Here is a 20,334-nt window from a genome sequence, read left to right on the forward strand (position 1 = left end):
TGCTGATGTAATACACTATTTGTGATCGATTATTTTAAGGGCTAATTCCGAACCCAATTTCCGATTTTCGCACGAAAGTCAACTGTCTGTTTGGGCGGAGCTAGAATCACTAACAGACCGCTAGGCGGAGTCACAGAAATTTCCAGGTCCTTCTTGAATATGTTACACACATCGGAAATGTGAAATCACAACGTCATGTTTACGGGTCTTCACTAGAAAAGACTCTACTGTTCGAGAAGATTGCGGCTAGTAAGATAAATACTGCTAATTTTCTACACACTTATTCATTCACTACCTGATTCGATAGAGAACAGATCTATTCTCCTTCCGAAGAAACCTATAAGACACCTCACCGTGTAACGAGAGAGAGATCAAGTTGGACTCATTGCCAGGTTATAACTCAAATTTGAACATTTCATCTCTGAACTATAAGATCATTCGACATACCACACAATGGCATCCCTGCTAGTTCTTCCAAGTTTTGACTTCGAATTGCCATCATCCTCGGCGGTACAAGATAGTCATTGTGGATGCGTTCGGCGACGCCTCGGTCCCTTCAGAACGCGTTATCAACCACGCCATCGTTGGAGCCCATTTGAAGTTTCATCTCGCTTATTTGAATTTCTCAACGACGAGAGCTTTGGTGACCGACATCTTAATAAGTCGGAATCTTCACCAGCTGCCAAGAGTGAATCGAACCAGCCGATTGAAAGGAAAGAAGACACTTCAAACAATTTTAGTGTTTCTGTGGATCTCGGTAAGATGTTCAGTCCTGAAGAAATATCAGTAAGACTCGTTGACAGATCTCTGAGGATCGAAGGAAAACATGAAGAGAAAGGAGAAGCTGGTGAGTTCACGTCTCGGCAATTTACCCGTTCGCACTATCTCTCCAAAGACATTGACATTGAGAAACTAAGGTCAACATTATCTGAAGATGGCGTGCTCAGAATTGTAGCTCCAAAGTTGGAACAAAAAACACCCGAACCTGTCGAAAGAAATATCCCCATCCAGCAAGGAGAGGCAGCAGCGTCCGCCAGTGACAATGAGATGAAAGAGGATGATGAAGGGAAGAAGGAGGAGGGCCACAGAGAAAGGAGCGTAGAAGATCGAGAGCAGACAGATTCTAAGTAACGAGGGGGAAGACTAAAATCTTTTACGAATATTTGATTTGTCATTAATATACGTCACTGGAACGGTTGATAATGTTCAGTCCATGATACATACACAGGACTATAACGCTGTTTATACAAGGCTAGATAACATCATGTTTACAAGTTAATACTACTATATTCGAGAGGTTGAGGCCTACACCTTACAATTCATCCTGTGTTCACCCTGCTTATTAACCTGTCTGTATTATGTGCTTGTATTTGTCCCTTGTGTTACTGTTACTTGTCATTCAGCCTCTGCAGAAGATCCTGCCCAGGATGGAAACGTCAGGCCCACTTATTATCTATACATTCTCTTACACACTGCTCTTTGGTGGATAAGCAGTTTGCTAACAGTTTTTGATTAATTTTATTTCAATTTTATTTCAATTTTGTTTTATTTTTGTTTTCACTATTCAAGTTTGTAAGACCATGTAATTGTAATTTAATCTGCAGAAAATGTAAATTTTTTGACAACTGCTTGCCAAGGCTGGTCTTCTTGGTAACATATCAGATGACAAAGAGCCTGTTTATACCGAAATTACATACGTTGTTAACCTATTAAAAATAAGCGTTCTATGAATATAAACGTATAAATGTATCAACATGCAATATGGTCTATAATAATAAATTCATTTTCGAATTCTTGCATACACACTAAATTATAGTATGAATTATCAAATTTCTGTCCGATATTTTGTCGATTGTGTTTGGTTTTTTGTAATTTTTCAAATATTTCATATCTCTACATGTTTGTATTTTCCACTGTATAAGCCTTAACAACTGGATCTTTACATATGTTATTCCACTATTTCAATGTCGAAATAAATATTGTCAAAATCCCAGCTACTGATTGTTAAGTAATTTCTTATTTCTATATGTTTAACACATTCGCTGAAACTAATCAAGTTGTGTAGTTTAATAAAAGTTGTGGATACAAAGATCTGTTTGTTTTTTTGTTTGCGCGGTTCATTAACATGAACGAAAATTCCACTGAACGCGGGAAAAAAACTGTATAAGGCCCCCCCCCCAACCCTCCCCTCAGCACTATCTCTTCACCCTTCTTTCAACCTCCATAGCCAGCATCCAGCTATGTCCATTAAGACTTGTAATTTAGAATAGTATTTCACGCCACCATCTCCTCAAATTGACGTCTTAACTTATATATAATTAAAATTGTAGTGGGTTGGAAAATCCAGTGAAAAACCCTTCCAGCCTCCACCTGGGTTCGAACCCGGGCCTCACGCTTTATATGCGGATACCCTAACCAGTAGGCTATGGACGCTAAATGTATGTCCAGAGGTTCGGACTATATATATATATATATATATATATATATATATATATATATATATATATTAGACATGAAATAACATAAACCAACATAAGACATACAAGAGTAGTCAATCCAGTGCAATCTTCGTTATGAAAACTAACAGTGGCACCAAATATACGTTTGCGAGATCGGTGCTTCCAGTATTGAGAAATAAGCATGCGATTGTAAGCTGGTCATGAAGAGTGTTATGACTGAGTCTCTCTCACAACGCTGCCCCTCCCACCCTCCCCCCCCCCCCCACCAAACACACTTACAGACTGACTCGGACAAGCAGACGACCTTAGTAAATACCGTACCCAGCTATTCACAGCGAGTCCAAATGATCATGATTCTGGCTATGCTGAACTTAGGTCTGTTTGTATCTGTAATATACCTATACAGAGCAGCGGCCCCCAAACTGTCGCTAATATACGTACATAGAAGGGGAATCAGTATACTATGGCTTGAACCTACCTACCTACCCAGTTGAACTGAAAACCTTGATGTCAGAAACACACACAGTGTCAATTCTAACAGGGTATATGTATAGTGTATGGGGTTGGGTGGGGCTATGGGTGGGTGTGGGGCGAACCCGAAATGATTTTGGCTATGCTGAAATGTCATTCATGGATTGCCCTTCGCAACTTAACCACTACAACTTTCACAACCTGGAACAATATAGCATTAGTGCAGTAACAATGCAATCAAGACAGTGGTTTTCTAGTGCGCATGCATGCACTGCGAAGACGAATTATCCGTCACTGCGAAATTCTTGATATGAAAGTGTTTCTAATATTAAAGTGCCAAATATAAAAATAATGGAAAAGAGTAATGATATTGAGTTACTTGTAAAATCGTGTATTTAGTTTCAGGAAATGAATATATAGTTTACGACAGCATACATATTAATTATAATATCGTAATAATAAGATAAATAGAACATTATTTTGATAAATCTTGGTCATTGTTGTATCATTAAATGTCTGTCATAATAATGCTGCTGAAGAAAACAACATGACAAAATGTATCTCTTACAGAATGAAAACAAACTAACAAACAAGAAATTCAAGAATGATACGTACAACTATAGTCGACTAGCAAGATACACTAAGACCAGGTCACATATTCTTGATATTAAAAACAATTCACAATTTGATATAAAGCTTAAAGAAACAACCAAAGATTGGACTGCAGTGATGGTTCAAACTGTAAATCGGAAAACAGTCGTACATATATTAAGCATTTATACATAAAACATAATATTGTGAGTACACTTCAGTTTACAATCCAAAGTCCAATTAAATCGAAGATTAAGTTCAGCCATGATCTTAAGGGTATAGGTGCTACGCGAATATTAATGGTTTATGAAATAATGAATTAAATCGTATAGTTGAGTAAAGTAAATATAGTTTAAACATAATTACCAAATAAATAACAGAACAATCCGAACGAAATTTTCTGTTAAAACAGTTAAAATAGAAAAGTTTTGCAAAAGCAGCTGTAGTGTCCATAATTAGTAACTGTATATATTGCATGAATCACATGAAGGAGCCACTGGTTGACAGCAGATATCAGACTTCTTTCAATCGTTAATTGACGCCTGTTTTTTTCTTCAGTTAGTTTTCTCGAACTTTACCAGATTCTTCTTCCATCGCTTCTTCGTCAGATTTCGCTCCCTCTACCTTATCCTCTCCCCCCTCTAGTTCTTCGTTGGTCTTTATGGCTGAACTTGTCTGTCCTTGTTCGATCGGGATATTCCTCTCAGCTGGTTTGAGTTCCTCCTTCACCAGTCTTGGGGCCTCAACGTTAAGCACGCCCTCAAATGATAATGATGACGTCAGTTGTTCCAAGTTAACGTCATCTGGAAGACGATAAGACCGGGTAAATTGCCGAGACGTGAAATCACCATCTTCTCCCTTTTCTTCGTGTTTTCCTTCGATTTTCAGAGTTTTGTCAACGATTTTGACTGATATTTCGTCAGGTTTAAATGCCTCGCCAAGATCTACTGAGACTTTGAATTTATCTGGTGTTTGTTCGTCGAGTGAAGAGTCAACCGATTTCGCTTTGCCTTCTGATGAAGTCTCCTTCTTGTTAACTCGCTCTCTTAATTTGAGAAGCAAGGATGGAAAAGTAATGTCTTTATCATCAAACTCGTCATCGGCAAGCGATTGCAGCAACTGTGAGATAGTTCCAAGAGAAGATGGATTTTCGGATTGACGACGGTATTGATATCGCGGTCTTACAGAACCGTGAAAACCGCAGCAAGGATATGTCGTACGCTGAAGGCCAAATGATGGAATAACAAATACCGATGCCATTTTCCAAGTAGTATTTGCTTCTTGACTGTCTTCAAAGATGGAGTTGTTTAGTTGAGTAGTCAATGAAATATCGTATAAGCAGATTGAGTAAATTGTCTGGCTGTGAACGTCCTATTAGAACCACAAATATCAGTTTTCTTGTACTAGCTGCCCTCTGAAGCTGTGATTGAATGACTGGTTAGCAGATTCCGCTGGATATTTAAGCAATCTAATATCCACGACGGAATCTTCCAGTAACTACTCGTAAGTCACAACAGAGACACATGTAGTAATAATCATGACCTTGCAATTTGTATGTTCGAGAAAATAGGCGCCTTCTGACATCAGCCGCGCCTACTGACATGAATATTCATATATCCTTCCAGCTTTTCAATTCCAAGTGACATAACTGAAGCGCTGAGTAATTTACGCAACAAAGCCTCACTAGTTAACTTTACAACATGTCAATTTACAAAATGAATACTACAAATTTCTTTGGCAGTTGAAAGAAGAGCCTTTTGAGTCCTACGTAACAGTTGCACCAGTCCTTTCTACACAGATCGAGAAGAATTGTGTAGAAAGGACTGGTGCAACCTTTCCTACAGTGTTTACAAATACGTATCAATTCATTGCTCCGCCTACAAATCGTTCAGGATCCGATATAGCAAAGTTAGTTCGGGGTTTTTTTTCTCCGGTTAAAAAGTTGAAATGAAGTTCATTAGCGTCAAATTATATGAAGAAGTTTGTATGATGAAGATATGTCATATATTCAGGCACTGGCTGCAAAGAGAGAAAAGGTATTTTATTCTAAATGCAGGACGTAAAACGTACGATTCATTTTGAAAATAATCATAGACAAAGTAGGCGGGGCCTATTCGAAAGTCCCATTTTCAATTAAGTAGGCGGGGCATCATACGAAGTTTCTCGTTTCTTCGCGTAGTTACCATTGCTCAGTCATTCGAATACTCCACTTCAGCAGACTGCAGTATCTAGAATTTGCTAGATAATCGGGACATTCTGTATAAATACTGGAATAATTCCCCCGGCCTTACATTCTCGATCAGCTTTCAAAGAAGCAACAACTAGCAATTCGTCACAGAACTGCGATAAAGCAAAACTAACGGTGTACTTTCTGACAAGACCTAACATCGTAGTAAACTGAATATTGACATTTTTCTCCATCGTTTGAAACACTTTGATCGTCGCCAGAAAATAGTCAGCCGTTTTGAAATGGAACCTGTTTACTTTATTCCAACGTATGGCTTCCACCGGGCACGACGTCAACCGCAAAGTGAATGCCGCCGTTTGAATCTTTCTTCACGGTTATTGCAACTGCTTGATGACAGCGATCTCTATTATTGTGACTCTTCTCAGCCTTCATTATACTTTCATACAAGGAAGCCCGGTACCAAGGAGTCACCAGGGGACAGTGATTCAAAACCACCAAAACAAGAAGAGAAGCCTGACAGGTTCGTTGTTTCAACCAAGCTTGGCGATGCATTCTCTCCCGAGGAGTTATCAGTCAAGGTTGTCGGGAAATCTCTAAGAATCGAAGGAAAACACGAGGAGAAAGGAGAGGATGGCGAGTTCTCATCTCAACAATTTACCCGAATTTATCAAATCCCTGATGACGTCGACCTGGAACAACTGACGTCATCATTTTCAAGCGAGGGCGTGCTTTATGTCGAGGCCCCGAGATTGGTGAAAGAGGAGCTCAAGCCTACTGAGAGAAACATCCCGATCGAACAAAGGGAGGAAGCTCCAGCTATTGGAAATGAGAGGACAGAGGAAGAGGAAAGAAGCGAATCAAACGAAGATGGGGAAACAAAAGATCTTGCTACAGAGAAGGAGGAAGTTGCAGTGGAAGAATGAAATATCTCAATCAACTATATTTACCAAACTGTACGTGTAAGACCGTAACAATTGATTATACCAATAGTAGTGTGCTTCACTCTTTTTTGTTGTTGTATCAGTGAGGAGTATTTGGATAGGTGAATCAGTCATTATTTATGTAAATATTTATCTGTAAGGGTGGGGTATACCGTAAATTTCAATGGCATATGATGTACCATAAGGGGGGGGGGTGGAGAATAGGTTATGTGAAGGAATGCTTTGTTATGGAGTAGCATTAACATCATTATCATCCATGTAATTGCTGATGCAAATTGAGAATATAGTAAGTTATCTAAGGTATATTAAGTTAATATCAACTTGTTAATTTTTTTTCGTATTTTTCTCTTCTTTGTGAATGGACAGATTTGAATGATTGGAGAAAAATGTGTACAAACTCTTACCTGGAAGTACGTTGTATAATTAACATTGACATCTATATATTTATCTGTAAGGGTGGGGTATATTTAAGAAGGTATATTTCTGGATATAATAACTACTCATTTAGGGGGGGGGGATGGAGAATAGTTTATATGGTGGAATGTTTTTCTATGGAGTAACATTAACATCATTATCATCTACATAAATGCAGACACAATGTGAGAATATATTAAGTTAATATTAAGTTAATATTAAGTTATCAACTTTTTCACATTTTCCTCTTCTATTGTGAAAGGACAAATTTTGAATTATTTGGAGAAATATTGTATACAAAAATCTTACCTGGAAGTATGTGGTATAATTTACACTGATTGTTACTTTTTTTTGTTTCCTAATTATTATTAATGACATGGATAGTTGCCTAATCACCAGATTTATTTAAGATGCACATTACAATGAGCATAGACTTATCAATGTTGTTCATATCAGTCGTGTCTGAAATTTAATACTTAAAAGTTAATTAATATTGCTAGACAGAAAATAGCACAGGTCTTCTATACATGGCCAATTGTAATTTGAAGTTGTATTTGAGTTCATCTTGAAATAAAACATGTTAAGTTATACAGAGTACATAGCAATACCATATTCATTTGTCTTTTCTGTCTCTCTTGTCCACGATTGTTCAAGAATATTGGTGCTAAGAAATTATTTGACTCAAATTATTGATGACTTGAAGGTGAAATTCCATGACAGAGTAAAACATTACTGAGCTGTCCATACAATGCTGCTACACTGTTCCCTGCTTTCACTTCTTCTTCCAGTACTTTCCCCTCTCCAACTTCCCACTCTCTTCTTCTCGGTCTCTTGCCAAGTTCCTCCAACCATCTCATTCCTCCTTCTTAAGCCCGGGTCACATCTGCGCGATTCAACACGCGATTCAACTCGCAATACAATTGAAGGTTGAATAGTGTAGTTAGACACGGGTATCAACTTGTTGCGCAATAAAAGTTTGCGCCATCGATTTGCAATAGAGCAAATGTCCTAATCAGCGCAACTTCTTTGAAGCAACTTTTCTGATTCGCGTGATTTTAGTTGCGAGTTGAATCGCGTGTTGAATCGCGCAGATGTGACCCAGGCTTTAGGTCAAGTCAATTCCCTCTTGTACCAACAAAGTCACCTAACCACTGCTGCTCAATGCATGCCTTTGAAGCTATTGGTGGAACTAAAGTGAAAGGATTGTTTTTCTTTTATGGAACTGACAATCACAGTGACTGAATGATAAAAGCAATTGCTGTAAAATTATTATTATTTTTTTTTTGCACTCCTTTGTGTGGTAAACCTAGATGAAATGCTCTCTCAGCTTATGAATGATTCTAAGCAAAAAACAAACAGTTAAGGTATTTCTTCTACACAAAGTTGCATTTGTTAAAATATTAATCTAAAAATATCATCATCATTTAAAACATTTCAAAACCAATAAATCTGCTTAAGTCAAGATGACATCCCTACAACACCACACCATTTTTACCTCAGTAGCTGCTCATGCTTGGAACCTTACATTTCGAAAAACCCAATGACTTGAACACAAATATTATGCTTCTGATCAGAGTGATTGAATACAACTGATATGCTTGTACATACTCCTTGGCAGTATATATATACTAAGGGCACTTTAGTGTTAGTTCCTATAATGGTTAAGTACCAGTGCAGTATGGTTTAACAGTTCACATGCAAACAGCTAATAATACAGCTCAAGAGCTTATAATAAGCTAGTGCTTTAATAAGAAACTGCATTTGGGGTTTCAGTCTGACCACAGATGTGTAATAATTGGAAATGTTTCATCATATTTGACAACAAACTTAAAATAACTGGCAAATCTGCTTCAATATACATAAACAAGTTGCCAAGGTCCCAAGGTCAATAGTTCTTGTATCTTAACTTGGCTATTTAAACATGTCAAACAGCCAAGAAAAACAATCATGATAACAATAATGATCAGCAGTTATTTTTATGACGCTTAAGCGACCACAAATGTGAGAGAAAACTGCAAGGGCTTATGGCTTACACGTCGGGTGGCTTCCAATTCAACATTATTAACTAAAATTTGGAATCTTTTCAATTTAGAAGTCCTTTCAAATGAAAAAACCGTAGATTGCTCTTGGATAAAAAACCCACCTTACTGTGACCCGGCCGGGTATCGAACCCGGAACCTCCCGATTGCTAAGTCTCTTTGCTTCAAATGCAACCACATTTATCCACTAGAATAACTAGTTAGAATCATACCATCATACCTTGATGACATAGGTTACACAGAAATTCATATAACAGAATTCCAATTGTCTGGGAGCTGTAAGTCACTTTGGGAGCTACAGCCAATGGTATATTATTTGTAAGCCAAATACAGTATGATCAGGGCAGGGAGGTGTTACAGATGGAGAAACAATGCTCTCTACATATATAGCCACCATATCAGGTAATTAGTACCTGAGAGTTGTATGATTGACAGGCCTATTCATTAAGCCTTGGCACTAACTATGATTACATTAATCAAGGGTGTGAATCAGAGCTCAAGATTACAGGTGGCAAACAAGCATAGTTTCAAAGCTTAGTGCTTCATGTTCCCTCCATCTGTATCTATTCTTTCATCTGTACAAACTTTGTAAGAAACTCTCAATGGTTCCTTATCCTTCCAACTAACCTAGGCCTGACCTTTATGGCTCCCTGGAATCTTCCTATAACATATCCCTTCCCATCCTGGTTCTTTGGAGTTAAATGGGGGGGTGTTGTTGGGGGGGGGGGCTTTGGCTACTATACATCTCTCCCTTCCTATACATACTCCACATTAAACCAGATGTTTTTAGCAGAGTTATCCTCACGGTATCTTCCTGGCATTCTGTTGGCATGGAGTAATGGTCACACACCCTACAAACTTGTTCAAGTTGTTACTTCTTCCTCTTCATGTTTCCTATCCTTACTTGATGAGTTTTCATCTTCTTGTTCATCTTCTGTTTTCTCCTTCTCTTTCTCTGCTTCTTTTGGGAGGTCTTTCTCTTCTGTCTGGTTTGATTCTTTCTCTTGGATGCTTTCGTCAACTTTGGTGACTCCCGTGGGTGGAGTCGAGTTCTGTACGGTTTCCATGGCAACCACTTTCTCATTGGCCTCAGATACTGGCAGGGACTTCAAAAATTCCTCTGGACTTTGACCAGGCTTAAAGCTGGCCAAATCTACATTAGCTGGAATCTGGTCGGGAATCTTTGCGAGCGGACTATTCTCGCCCGTCTTCTAGAAGAAAATAAAAGATTAAATGAGCTGAGATAGCACCAACAGTCACTGGCCTGTCACACTTCTGAACAATTCAACAGTCCTATTACTTGTTCTGCTAGACAACTAGATAACTACAGAACGAGAAATTCTGCATTACCGATACTCCCATAACATGGACAGACAGTGAAGAATGAAAATGCTTGGACTGCTAAGAACCTGCTTACTAGGCCACCATGTCCAATCTACATTAAATACATATTCATAACTCAGTGAATACACAGTGTTCATGCACTTAGACCGAGTGCCCATGTCACTGACATAGGCAATGTTAGTACATTTTGATTTTACCAAGTCTGGTGGATCCTGTATAATACACCAAAGTGATATGACACGTTACATCTACAATAATTATTCATAAATAATAATAATGAAAGCTCAAAGTGTGCCTCTTGATACAGAAGTTGTAGATACAGAAGATAAATGAAAGCTGACTCTTACCTTTTCAGTGATTAAGAAATTCCTCATAGGATTATGTGCTTCAATGACATCGTAGGTGTGCAGTGGTAAGGTACCTAACCAATGCATCATACTGAACAAGTGTTAAGGAGGAATTCTTGCATTTACTACAGGTACTGTCAAGATTGTTATATCCTGTAAAGTATCATTTGATCCTAACATCAGAAATGTAATGTTGTCCTAGGATTGTAATATTCTGTAGAGGTCTCATTCATTCCTAACATCAGAAATGTAACGTTGTTCTATAAGTACTGTTATCATTGTTAAAGACTTGCAAAAGTCTCATGAAATCCTAACATCAGAAATGTAACGTTGTCCTAGGATTGTTATATTCTGTAGAGGTCTCATTCATTCCTAGCATCAGAAGTGTAACGTTGTTCTACAAGTGCTGTAATGATTGTTAAAGTCCTGTAAAAGTCTCATTTAATCCTAATATCAGATATGTAACGTTGTCATAGGATTGTTATATCTCTAGAGGTCTCATTCATTCCTAGCATCAGAAATGTAACTTTGTTCTACAAGTGCTGTAATGATTGTTCAAGTCCTGTAAAAGTCTCATTTAATCCTAATATCAGATATGTAACGTTGTTCTATGACTTCATCAGGTCATGATCAGAACTGTTTCATGAAATCTTTTTCATGAATTTCATTCCAGATGAATGACTACTCTCTTCATGCAATAATGTGTACTTGAGACAAAAGGATACGACTTGTTGTATTTCTCTCTGACAATGATGTTGGGGTAAATATGCTTCCTTTTGAATTCTTCTTGCTTTTCCTGGAGAAAGAATTAAAATGGCTATGAGTAACTCAACACAATATTTGACGGATAACTTTGTCAGACAAAAAGTCAAGTAAATATGCAATAATTCTTAGTGAAAAGACACTAAGTTCCATGTGATGCAACCTCTCTTAGATCTGGATAAGAAAGAGCTAGTCTGTATTTATGAACATCAAAGAAAATATTTTGTTGCCTTACTATCTCTAATTGGTTTGTTATACTGTATAGGCTTACCTTACCATCTCTGATTGGTTTGTTATTCTGTCTATAGGCTTACCTTACCATATCAGATAAGTTTGTTATTCTGTCTATAGACTGACCTTACCATCTCTGATTAGTTTGTTATACTGTATAGGCTTACCTAACCATCTCTGATTGGTTTGTTATTCTGTCTATAGGCTTACCTTACCATTTCAGATAAGTTTGTTATTCTGTCTATAGACTGACCTTACCATCTCTGGTTAGTTTGTTATCATTGGTTTGTTATTCTGTCTATAGGCTTACCTTACCATTTCAGATAAGTTTGTTATTCTGTCTACAGACTGACCTTACCATCTCTGATTAGTTTGTTATACTGTATAGGCTTACCTAACCATCTCTGATTGGTTTGTTATTCTGTCTATAGGCTTACCTTACCATTTCAGATAAGTTTGTTATTCTGTCTATAGACTGACCTTACCATCTCTGGTTAGTTTGTTATCATTGGTTTGTTATTCTGTCTATAGGCTTACCTTACCATTTCAGATAAGTTTGTTATTCTGTCTACAGACTGACCTTACCATCTCTGATTAGTTTGTTATACTGTATAGGCTTACCTAACCATCTCTGATTGGTTTGTTATTCTGTCTATAGGCTTACCTTACCATTTCAGATAAGTTTGTTATTCTGTCTATAGACTGACCTTACCATCTCTGGTTAGTTTGTTATCATTGGTTTGTTATTCTGTCTATAGGCTTACCTTACCATTTCAGATAAGTTTGTTATTCTGTCTACAGACTGACCTTACCATCTCTGGTTAGTTTGTTATACAGTATAGGCTTACCTTACTATCTATCATTGGTTTGTTATTCTGTCTTTAGGCTTACCTTACAGTCTTCCCAAGACAGAGAATCATGTACACCATCACCACTCCATTTCTTGTTGTACCAGTCATAATGGACCTGTGGGACATCACATAGTTATCAGAGTTATTATAGTTTACAGAAAACTACATATGGATATATATATATATGGATATATATATATATATGGATATACATATATATATATATATATATATATATATATATGGATATACATATATATATATATATATATATATATATATATATATATATATATATATATATATATATATCACCAACATACTGGGTTCTAATAACGTTCTTGGCCTAGGTCAAAGTGTCTGTTGTACAAAGTAACAGATCTAATTATTTCATTATCTGCTGTAATCATAATACCATTTTACTTTCAACTCAGAACTTTGCATACATGGTGAGAGACATTAAATTGTAAATGTTTACCAGATCATATATTGAAATAACAATAAAATGGAATGTAACTCACTGATTCTAAAACCAATCCTAGTCCAGGAGCTCGGGGAATGTCTAATTTCTTGCTTTCAAATGCTTTCTCTAATGTATTCTTAGAGGCAAATCCTCTAAGAATGGCAATAATGATACCTAGCAAAAGAAAAACAGGAAGAAGAAAATCAATATCAGTAAACAGCAAAATGAAGCCACAAGATATCTTTATTCTCTGCACTAACTAGCCAGGCAGCTAATAGTAACATGATATGCTGGCATTAGTAACTAAGGCTGATATAGTTAATGTGTGAAATCAATCCAAGACACTAAATACCCTCCTCCCATTAACAGACCTGGGATTCCTCAGAACCAGGGCTCTGGCAGACAAGTATCTGTAGATACTTCCAACAACACTACTGAAATATCTGTGCATAAGAAAACATCGGTAAATAGCAGCCAATGCCTGACAGCCTGAGCACTAAGCATGCTAACCTTTTTCTACTATGTACCTCGTTTTGGTCATAATAATTATGTTTGCCGTTTTAATATGGTTATTATTACAACAATATTTCTAAAGTAGGGACTGTACTAAACACCTACAGATAAACACAGAATTACTGCCTCTCTGGTTAGCTTCAGTAACAATGATCAAACATAATTGACTTAACCAGTTAATACTATTGAGGTCTGCAATATGTCCTTGTCAAGGACAACAGAACTTACCAATCATTTTCCGAATCTGATGCAACATAAAGCTTTGACCTTTGACCCTCATGATGGCAAACTCCATCCCTTCGTCAACGAAAGCTTTCTCACATGTAAAGTCCATGATGTACCTATTAGCGCTCATGTCATCATGTAGCCTGTAAGAGACAACTTTATGCATTATTCATCTTGTAAAAGTTAACTCAAAAAAGAAAGAAAAAGCAACAGAATTTGCTCTGGAAGCTTGAACATCTCTATAATGTTTAGAAAGAAAGAAAAAAGGTGTATGTGCACTAAAAGTGCATGAAGGATATTGGTCCTGACAACAATTCCATTTTTTGGTGTTACATTAACCCACAATTTGAACTAATACAAGACTCATTTTGATGTTCCTATATTATTAAATTGTTTGGCTGCCTCACTGAATATGATCATCTTTTAGGGTTTAATATTGATCTCACTTGTGCAAGGGTCAACATATTTTTTTTGGGGGGGGGGGGTGGGGACAGGTTAAAGCAATCAGGACTCCCATTACATATTAAGTCTTTGGGACAAGCAACTACTCTGATCCGACATCCTGAACCAAATAGTCTGGATGTTTTAAAGGAACAACCAGCAAACTTTCTTAAACACAAGCCCTGCTGTAAGCAAAATCAGCAAAAACAGAAACTGAAGTGCTAGCCAATTACGATGATTGATATGTCAAAATTCAATTCACTATGAATACTTTATATCCGTCTACTAAGTACTGTGTTAGGATAGAATCCAATCTACTGTTGGTTTACTATATCCTGTATCTTTAAATGATAAGGGGCCATTGTGGTCAAGTGGTTAAGGCAGTGGACTTGTGATCTAAGGATTGCAGGTTCGAGTCCTGGCCAGATCATTGCTTTGTGTCCTTGGGCAAGGCACTGTAACTCCATTGCCTCTCTTCACCCAGGTGTATAACTGGGGACTTGTCAGGTAACTTGTAAATATAGTTGTGTGTGCCAGTTTGTGGCTGCACCCTTTGGGAAGTTGTTGATGTGGTGCCCCAGGAGAGATTGTTTCAATTGTGCACACATTGGTGTGTGGGTGTGACAAGTAACCAATGACCAGGGGTTAAGTTCTAAAGTCGTGTGAGGAGGCCTTAGCCTCATACAAGACTGTAAACCTACAACTTTAACTTTTTTGTATATTATGTGTGAGGGGATTTGGCTATTGTTGAGTTACCACATTCCACTAACTTTGGACAGATATATTAATTACTGTTAGGATAGAATCTGATCTGCTGTTACTTTACTATGCCCTGTGAGATAGTTTATCAAATTAAATAATTCAATAGACTCACTTTCCTGAGGTGAAATTGTGGAAATTGTGGGTGCCTTTGTATTTAGCAAGAAGGTCATTGACTTCTTGAAGCTTTTCATCTGTGAAATAAAAAGGTGAAAAGGAAAAATATAAGTAGGATCAAAAATGCACGTTGTAAACCAAATAATAAGGTTATTTACGTTAACGTTTGACCAATAAATATATTACATACAGTGTTACACACATACACAGGGTAAGAAAGTTTGTGAAACAATCCTGAGAAAAGCTTTCTGTTTACCATTAAACCTTTAAAAGTTTGCAAAAATTTGCTTGCATCACCCTTCGTAATACATGGGCATGATGCTATTGATATGGATAGTAAATAGCCTTTTTGATTTTCTTTAAAATTTACATTCACTATCTTTTTTCTTCCAAGTGGAATAAATATCAACACGAAGACACCTCAGTCATTGACATATTGTTAACTTCATATCACCGTTGGGTTAAGTTGGTACTCTAGTTGATCCTAGGTCAATGCAATAAAGTTAAATATAAGGAAAAATAAAGGAAAACAATGAATTTTGCTGTCAGTGTGCAACTATGACATCACACTGCTTATGGTACAATATGTGACAATTTCAAAGATCTCAATCTCAATAATGTTGTGTAGGGACCGCATGAAAATGTCATCAGGATCCTAAGAATATGTTCCTCTGAATTGTCTTCTGAACAAGCCTTTGAAATGTTGCTAACATTCTTTATTTTTCTCAATGCCATATCACATTACCATCATCAGCTCTTATAGAAAATGTCCCTTCTGTGATCCAAGTGTAGAAGAAACACTTAGAAAAACACTTGAGATCTTAAGAAGTGAAATCAAAGTATTCTGATCATCTGGATAGGTTATATATCATCACAGACTAAGTCCTTACCTGTAATTCTATATTTTTCAGACTAAGTCCTTACCTGTAATTCTGTATGTTTCTGTTGTTATGTCTTCCACATCTTGAAAGGAATAGGTTGGAAGAAGGTACATGTAGGTCCGATAGTTACAGTGGTGCTTGGAGTTAAAGCTTCCTGTCGTCCTCTTGATATCTGGGAAACATAAATAAGTGTACTATTTGGTTTAATCACTCGACTGATTTACCAGATAGCTATGTATAAAGGTACGTAGCAGGTAGAAAAGTTACAGTCTTACAGATAGCTATGTAATAGATAGCTATGTAATAGATAGCTATGTATAAGCAAAGGATAATATACAAATATTCCACTCATATTCATTAAGTGAAAGTCTGCTGTCAACCAGACAAAGACACTGCCTATTGTGGTTGTGTATATTTATATCACTGAATATGATTACCCATTGTACTTATCCAGTAATCCTTACCATTGTACTTATCCAGTAATCCTTACCATTTGTACTTATCCAGTAATCCTCACCCATTCTACTTATCCAGTAATCCTTACCCATTGTACTCGTCCAGTAATACTTACCCATTGTACTTATCCAGTAATCCTTACCCACTCTACTTATCCAGTAATCCTTACCCACTCTACTTATCCAGTAATCCTTACCCATCGTCCACCTCTTTGGACTTGAGTATATATACCATTTAAATTGTTTGGAATTAAGCTCCAGCTTCCATACATTAATCCTTACCCATAACTCTAATCACAGATGGGAGATGTTCGTTTAACTTTTCCACGAGGTTGTCCAACATAAGTAGTCGGAGTGAGACCACCTGGCCTGCAGCAGAAACACCCTTGTCTGTCCTCGCACATCTTTGAAAGTTCATCTTACCCATCCTACTGCCATCAGGCACACAGCCTGTCTTGTACAAGGCATTTAGTAGATCCTTCTCAATTGTTTTGCTCGCTGGATTTCTGTTTCCGAGGGTCAAGCCAGACGAAGATATTACAATAAAATCAAAGAAATTGAGCAAAAAAATCAATCAGTGAAATAAAATTTAGAAATAGAGAAAAAAATCAAACAAGAAACAAGGGAATAGATTTTATCAAAACCAAGAAGCACCTGATTAATCTATGAAATTGGTTAAAGCTCCTCAAAGACCTATATATAAATTGCCAAAGGCTACCTTATCTAAGGGTGGTATAAGTTCTAGTATCAATAGAAGTCTTCTTTTTTTTCTGAAGAAGAAGTATCAGTTAAGTTGTAATACATATTGGTCAGAAATTCACTTGATATGTACAATGGAATCATATAAACTTTTGTTGAAGATTTGCAAACTGTGGTTCTGTTTCACTACAGGTATTGTAACAATAACTTACATTTGCATTCCTTGATATCCAACTCCACAATACGACAGCAACATGGCTACCTTCTTTTTAGGGTATCGAACTTTCTTCTCTGTGTCGGTTGAGCCCTCTGGTTTAGAATCCTGACAATTTGAAGACAACAATAACATGTAAGTTCTGGTTTTTAGAATGTATCACAAAGGCTTTAGAAAGACAGGTATGCTGTTTATTTCAATACCTGTTTAATTATGCTGATATTTAAACTATGCTAGGGCCTCTCTGTACCATAATAATACTACAACACTTACAGTAGTCATGACCAATCTTCCAAAGCAAACTTCATCTTAATTTCTTATTCTTAACACTTGATCAATATTGTTGTCATGCTACTTGCTTTGCCCTTTATCATTGTTGTTTCACAGTGCCTTGAGCATCTTATTGATGGATACCGGCACATTACAAATATTCATTATTACTATTCGACTGTTGGAAGATATTTTATATTTGACTGATACACAATTTATTCCAGGAAAGTATCATAGCATAAAGCATGTAGCATAATGTACTCTGAATTCCTAGTAGATTTTATACAATATTTTAGCCTATTTGAATAAATGAAGAAAACAGACTTCCCATCATTTGCCAGAATAAATTCCACTCACTCTCCAATGACCAGATAAAACTTTAAAAAATGCATGCCATCCGTATGTATTCTTCAACTTTTAGTACAGAAAATGTAACGTTTTAAGTTATAACGTATCAAAACAATTCACTTTTGTCACCAGAATGTCCCTTTGTAAAGACATGAGCTTAGATTCAGATGACCTAATGAAAGTCATTTACACCAAAGATAAGTGTAAGATTGTCTAATGGTGCAATTTCAATGAAGGGTTACAATCTGTATCAGAGTTTTCAAAGTCTAAGATTAAATGAGAGTTTAATCTGTATTTCTGTAATTTACCTCTGTTTTTGTGATCTTTGTAGCTGGCTCTCCTGACACTTCTCCCTCAAGGGCACGTTTTACTCCATCACTTTTCTCTTCTTTCTTTTCTGATGTTTTAGGAGCAGTCTCGATAACCGTCTCCCCAGAGGCCATTCTCAATGTTGACCTGAGACTCCAATTACACAAGTTACCGGGAAGCCTTTGAAATCCCCGTAGTAGGAAGGTGTTCATAAATTTACTCATGAAGATGTTTAGAGCTGGAATAAAACATTCTTTTCATTAATCTAATGCCAAGATTTTTGACGAAAAAAATCATACAGTATGTTGAATGTTCAGTCCACCACAGAAGTATTTTCATATCGCATTGGGTCAATGCAGTTTTGTATCTACAATATTCATATTTGATTGATAAAATTCAAACCTTAGGATAACTGTCGTTATCCAATTAGATTACAATACCACAAATGCTAAGGTGACCAAATTTTTTACAGGAAATCTGAGGACATGATATTGATGCTGACCTTTTCCTCCTCCCTTCCTCCCAAGCTATGGAAACGGAGTTAATCAGGAATTAGGCCTACACAGTTCACTATTCTTTTGGCTGCTGGAAGATTAACACAACCTACCAGCTAAGCAAAGATGGAACCTAGACAATGCAGATATTACAGAACTGTTAACCAACATTATGCACATGCAGACATGTACTGTACATTCACATGCAGACTCAAGGATTTCTGACTGTGCAGTGGTAACCATCCTCCAACCCATCCCTCTTCTCACAGCAGCCTTAATTCTGTTTGCCAAGAGCTGTCAAATTGTGCAAGTCAATTATATCACTCAGTACCATACTATTGCCATAGGCTATCAATTTCTACTCCTTGCAGAAATTGTGGCTGATTTTTATACTCGTCTCATAACATGCCAAATACTGTATTGGATTGAATATTGTGGACCTGCAGATTATTTCCATGGACTCCTGTCATCTATGGGGAGTGAAAATTGTGTAGGCCACTCTGAGTCTGATTGGTAGTAATTGCCACACATATGCTAATGGCTAATGCCTGCTTCTTTCATAATAGGAACATGTGTGCCTAATTACATACAGTTCCGAATATCTAATAATAGTCATTTCATCATAATAATAGTCATTTCATCATAAGTATACAAGGAATATCTACCATGTGAGATGTAACGTTAATTCCCTAGTGTCCGACAACTTATGAATACCTAAATTTAAGAGTTCGGTCGTTCGCAGAACTGGTTAGTATTCGTTTGACTTACGGTTAGTTGTGACTTTAGCCTACCGTGAGCCTAACTCAGTTAAGCCTAGGGTCTAACTTAGTCCTAAGTTCACTTTTACAACTTTGACATGACAATCACATTTCCCAAGAACTCAATGTGATGTCTAAGGATGTAGGGTTAGGTGCGTTAGTTTTACCAGTAAGTACTCCTCGTAGACATATCGTATCGACACAGACTTGGTGCTTGGTTAGCCAGTGTGCTGGTTTTACTGTGGCCCATGTGTATACACGACTGCATGAATGCGAGCGATGACAACAGTTCAATGACCTTTGGTGGTGTCACACTGCTAAAGCAATCTTCAGAAACGAATGTCTGGCGATAAATCGTATTGCACATGGAAGTTATCTTTGTACACTTCGTATTGCCCATAGAAGTTATCATGTACCTCAAATCCGAGAACTAAATATCTATCATTTAGTATTTGCTTCGGATGGCTAGATATTCAATGGCATTACTTACAACATTCCATTGCATCAGCACGTTGGCCAAAGAGTTGTTTATGGATCTTAAAAAATCGCCTTTTACCCCCCTTGAAGGAATCAACGCATTTGTATGAAGGGTTTACCGAATTAGGGCTTTTTATTCCACTGACAATTATTACTTTACTGATGTGCTGAGAACAGAACAATATCGTATACTTATTGGTCATTGAAAACTTGGCCATATGATAATTCTATTGTTGAAGTTGTAACTGCCCTCTATTGTGTTGCTTTCTTTGC

General features: G+C 37.0%; 4 protein-coding genes across 5 annotated transcripts; 2 read left to right on the forward strand and 2 right to left on the reverse strand.

Annotated features, from left to right (window-relative positions):
• Positions 1-268: 268 nt before the first annotated feature.
• On the forward strand, positions 269-1,993 carry LOC139967798 (alpha-crystallin B chain-like). The gene has a single exon (XM_071971891.1). It carries the CDS (start codon positions 454-456, stop codon positions 1,129-1,131), a length of 678 nt encoding a protein of 225 aa, XP_071827992.1. The 5' UTR covers positions 269-453; the 3' UTR covers positions 1,132-1,993.
• A 1,307-nt stretch (positions 1,994-3,300) lies between these two features.
• Positions 3,301-5,123, reverse strand: LOC139967801 (uncharacterized). Its single transcript, XM_071971897.1, has one exon. It carries the CDS (start codon positions 4,779-4,781, stop codon positions 4,080-4,082), a length of 702 nt encoding a protein of 233 aa, XP_071827998.1. The 5' UTR covers positions 4,782-5,123; the 3' UTR covers positions 3,301-4,079.
• Positions 5,124-5,803: 680 nt separating this feature from the next.
• On the forward strand, positions 5,804-7,669 carry LOC139967802 (alpha-crystallin B chain-like). The gene has a single exon (XM_071971899.1). The coding sequence runs from the start codon at positions 5,991-5,993 to the stop codon at positions 6,630-6,632; it is 642 nt and encodes a 213-aa protein (XP_071828000.1). The 5' UTR covers positions 5,804-5,990; the 3' UTR covers positions 6,633-7,669.
• LOC139967800 (pseudouridylate synthase 1 homolog) lies at positions 7,600-19,907 on the reverse strand. Of its 2 annotated transcripts, none has more exons than XM_071971896.1 (12): positions 19,752-19,907; positions 18,332-18,570; positions 17,404-17,513; positions 16,775-16,998; positions 16,081-16,209; positions 15,155-15,233; positions 13,843-13,982; positions 13,160-13,275; positions 12,679-12,753; positions 11,520-11,590; positions 10,795-10,885; positions 7,600-10,311 (listed from the first exon to the last, which is right to left on the reverse strand). In XM_071971896.1, exons 2-12 carry the CDS (start codon positions 18,554-18,556, stop codon positions 9,967-9,969), a joined length of 1,605 nt encoding a protein of 534 aa, XP_071827997.1. In that variant the 5' UTR covers positions 18,557-18,570; positions 19,752-19,907; the 3' UTR covers positions 7,600-9,966. The 2 variants fall into 2 exon arrangements, with proteins under 2 accessions (XP_071827997.1, XP_071827996.1); XM_071971895.1 differs by having other exon boundaries at positions 7,600-10,314.
• Positions 19,908-20,334: the final 427 nt, after the last annotated feature.

This window comes from Apostichopus japonicus, chromosome 5 (genome assembly GCF_037975245.1).
Source record: "Apostichopus japonicus isolate 1M-3 chromosome 5, ASM3797524v1, whole genome shotgun sequence".
NCBI lineage: Eukaryota > Metazoa > Echinodermata > Holothuroidea > Aspidochirotida > Stichopodidae > Apostichopus > Apostichopus japonicus.